Source organism: Protobothrops mucrosquamatus, unplaced genomic scaffold (genome assembly GCF_001527695.2).
Source record: "Protobothrops mucrosquamatus isolate PMUCROS unplaced genomic scaffold, P.Mucros_1.0 scaffold251, whole genome shotgun sequence".
Classification (NCBI taxonomy): domain Eukaryota; kingdom Metazoa; phylum Chordata; class Lepidosauria; order Squamata; family Viperidae; genus Protobothrops; species Protobothrops mucrosquamatus.
In genome coordinates, this window is record NW_015386599.1 from 8,985 (window position 1) to 12,028 (window position 3,044).

Sequence of the window (3,044 nt, forward strand, 5' to 3'; positions counted from 1 at the left end):
TAGGTCTAATTTTTAAGTATTAAACAGATAAAATCCTTATTTTCAACTAATTTCCAAATATTTTAAATCTAGTGAGCAGAATTCCCCTTATCTCAGCTTCTCCCTTTAACCCTCTAATTAATAATATGAAATCCCCTCTATTAAATCAAAACTCCAATTTTCTTCAGCCTTATTCTGGCTTTCTTCCTTTGCCAACTAGCCTTCCATGTCAGTGCTTTTAGATCGTCAAATAGATCTCCCTCTATTATTATATATGTTATTTGAAATAAAGAAGACCATTTAATTGCCATTTTTTTTGGGAAGGACGAGCCCATTTGTATTCATTAAGTTGTCTCTCTATTATTCCAGTTTCCCATGATTGCCCTGATATGTTTATCTTCCATTCAATCTGTTCTTCTTTCTCAAATTTCTTCTAATTTATATAGAAAGTCTTTTCCATTTTCAGTGTTGTTGCTCCCTTTTCTGGATTTAACTGTATTTGTTGGTCAATTGAGTCCTCTGTCTTAATATTTGATTGTTCCACTTCTTCTGTTATCTTCTGCATTGTTAGTTCTTTGGTTGTAGTCAAAGTTTGGGTTTGTGTATCTAAGCTGGCATCTTGATCTTTTATATTAGGTCTTATTTTATCACGAGCTGAAAGAATGGTTTCATGTATTGCTTTCAACATGGAAAGGATCTTTTCCTGGTCTTCATCCATCTCTTTCACATGTTTATAAATAGTCTTTATTATAGAAGTCGTTTGTCAAGCAAGATTTTATAGTCTATCATCTCATATAGTAACCAATATTCCTCAAATAAAGAGATAGGAAGGCAATTCCCCACATATAACTCTGAAGGTCAGTAAAGGTTTACATTCATACTTCAAGTAGGCCAGTTATGCCACCCACCTGTTCTCTTAAAGCTGAGTTTCTCACAGGTAGTCTTATCTAAGGTCTGGGCTTCGAGCCAAGTCTCTTTTAGGAAATAACAAGTTGTAATATCAACCTTCGCCACAAGATGTCACCGATGCCGTTTAAAGTTTTTTAAGTCCAAAATTTTTATAATCCTTTTTCCAATTTTATTTCTTTTTTGTAGCTAAAAGCAAAAGTCTCCAATAAAAGTAGGAAAATTTTGGGTCCCCAAGTTTCAGGAACATATAAATCCAATTAGAGTAAAGTTGTTCTTTTAGTGCTTTAATTTCCCTGGGTAGTCAGTCGCCGCTATTCTTAGAGGGTGGGATAGAAATTCCCTTCCCTCTCTCCTCATAGGGGGAAAGATACTTCAGGTAGCTTTTACAGGAAAAGAAAATACTTAGGGTAAAGAGAAGATCGGATCTCACCCAGTTTTATCCGTGTTGCTTTCAAAGTGCTTGGTGGTAAGTTTGACTTCGGCTGTCTGCAGCCTAGTGACGGGCCATATTACTATGGCCGGTCTTTCCTCTGCCAGTTTGGAGGGCTGCCCCTAGATCGAGCGGAAGGGCTGCCGCCTTCCCGTGATCAAGCGGGGGTCCCCTCCTTGCTCGTCGCCCCTACAGGGCAACTTTCGGCCCTTTCCAGGGTCCCCCAGCAGAGCAAAACTGAACGCGGAAGACAGAGCTTGCCTTCCAGCGGCCGCGATGGCAAACTGGAAGTCAACTTCGGAATCTTTCATGTATGTCAACCAGGGGTGGGATTCAGCCGGTTCGCATCAGTTTGGCAGAACCGGTAGCTAATTTTTTGTTGCCCAGGCCCAGAATGGACTTCCGGAAGCGGCATCCACACAGAGAACTGGTTGTTCACATATTTGAATCCCACCACTGATGTCAACAATCCATAGGATCATGTGATAGTAGTGCTTAAATGTCCTATATAATGCAGTGTGGCATCAGAAATACTGTATATCTTTGTTAGGATTCTAGATCAGTGATACATGTTTCCCTTCTCAGGCTTTTGGTTCACATTTGCTTGTTTAGTAGCACTCTGTTTCTTCTTCAGTTTGAAAATAGAAAGCACAAAAGGGAGATAAATACATCACTTTGTTCTGGTCATTCTCATTTTTCATTAGTGGTGAAAGTTTATAGTGAAACTGTAACCCCTCATTGACTGCATTTCATCACAACCATCTCCCTCCCTCAAAGTGTATGCCATTAACATAATATGTGTAGCTGCTGCAAATTTAATCAGCTGACCAATGCAGCATTTTGTTTAACAAATGTGAATCAGGCTGCTTGGTTAGTAGTCGTCTGGAAATCCTAGGGCTACAAGATCTGGACTTCAAGAATCTAAATAGCAGCAAAGAGATGCAGAAAACATTAGCTCTCTGCTTTTAGTCATGGTGAGTTTTGCAACTCAGATCCATTAGCCCCAGGAGCTTACAGATCACAGTATTCTGGATCTATATTTTAGCTACAGTACTACATCAGTATCAGACGCTTCTGCTTAGTATGTGGTAGTATAGCTTAGTATTACTTGCATATATTGCAGTTAGACCACCGTTTGGGAACTCATTTTGTTTATTATTTGAATAAATCATAATATGATGCATTTGGACAAACGGTCACACTTGGTTTTAAGTTTATAATAAGTGTGCTCAGAACAAGATGTGTAGAAGAGCAGAAGGGAGCTTAGATTAAAAGAACTAGGATCATAATATTATGGTCATGGAACTTTACCCCATACTCACTGATAATTTCTGCTGAATTTGTATATTTGAAGAATATGAAGATGAAGAAAGTAACACCAGTTATCGTAATTATTTTTTTCAAACATCCTGAATCCATTGAGATGTTTAGGGAGTTGCTATTTCTGAAGTAAATTTTTCAAGAGTTGTGGAGAAATAATATAAATAACAGATAATTAAATTATTTCATACTTGTTCTGATTTTTATACTGCATTAGGATTCTGTAGAATATGTTTCTTGATTTTATAAATGACTGAAATAACCCAGAGATCATAATGGGCACATCTTCCTTTCCCACAAAGACAGACAGGCAAAGAATATATCAGATTTGCTATGCTATCTTCACAAAACATACCTTATACTCACATACTTTGGCTCTCATGCATTTACATTCCTTCATTGCCAT

General features: G+C 37.7%; 1 protein-coding gene across 1 annotated transcript in view; it reads right to left on the reverse strand.

The window, feature by feature from the left end:
• The window catches only part of LOC107286139 (probable ATP-dependent RNA helicase DDX47), an 11,476-nt gene extending 8,432 nt beyond the window's left edge, over window positions 1-3,044 (reverse strand). Inside the window, exon 1 of the mRNA XM_015814438.1 lies at window positions 2,994-3,044. Coding sequence (XP_015669924.1) covers window positions 2,994-3,044 — 51 coding nt within the window. The remainder of the gene's footprint in view (window positions 1-2,993) is intronic.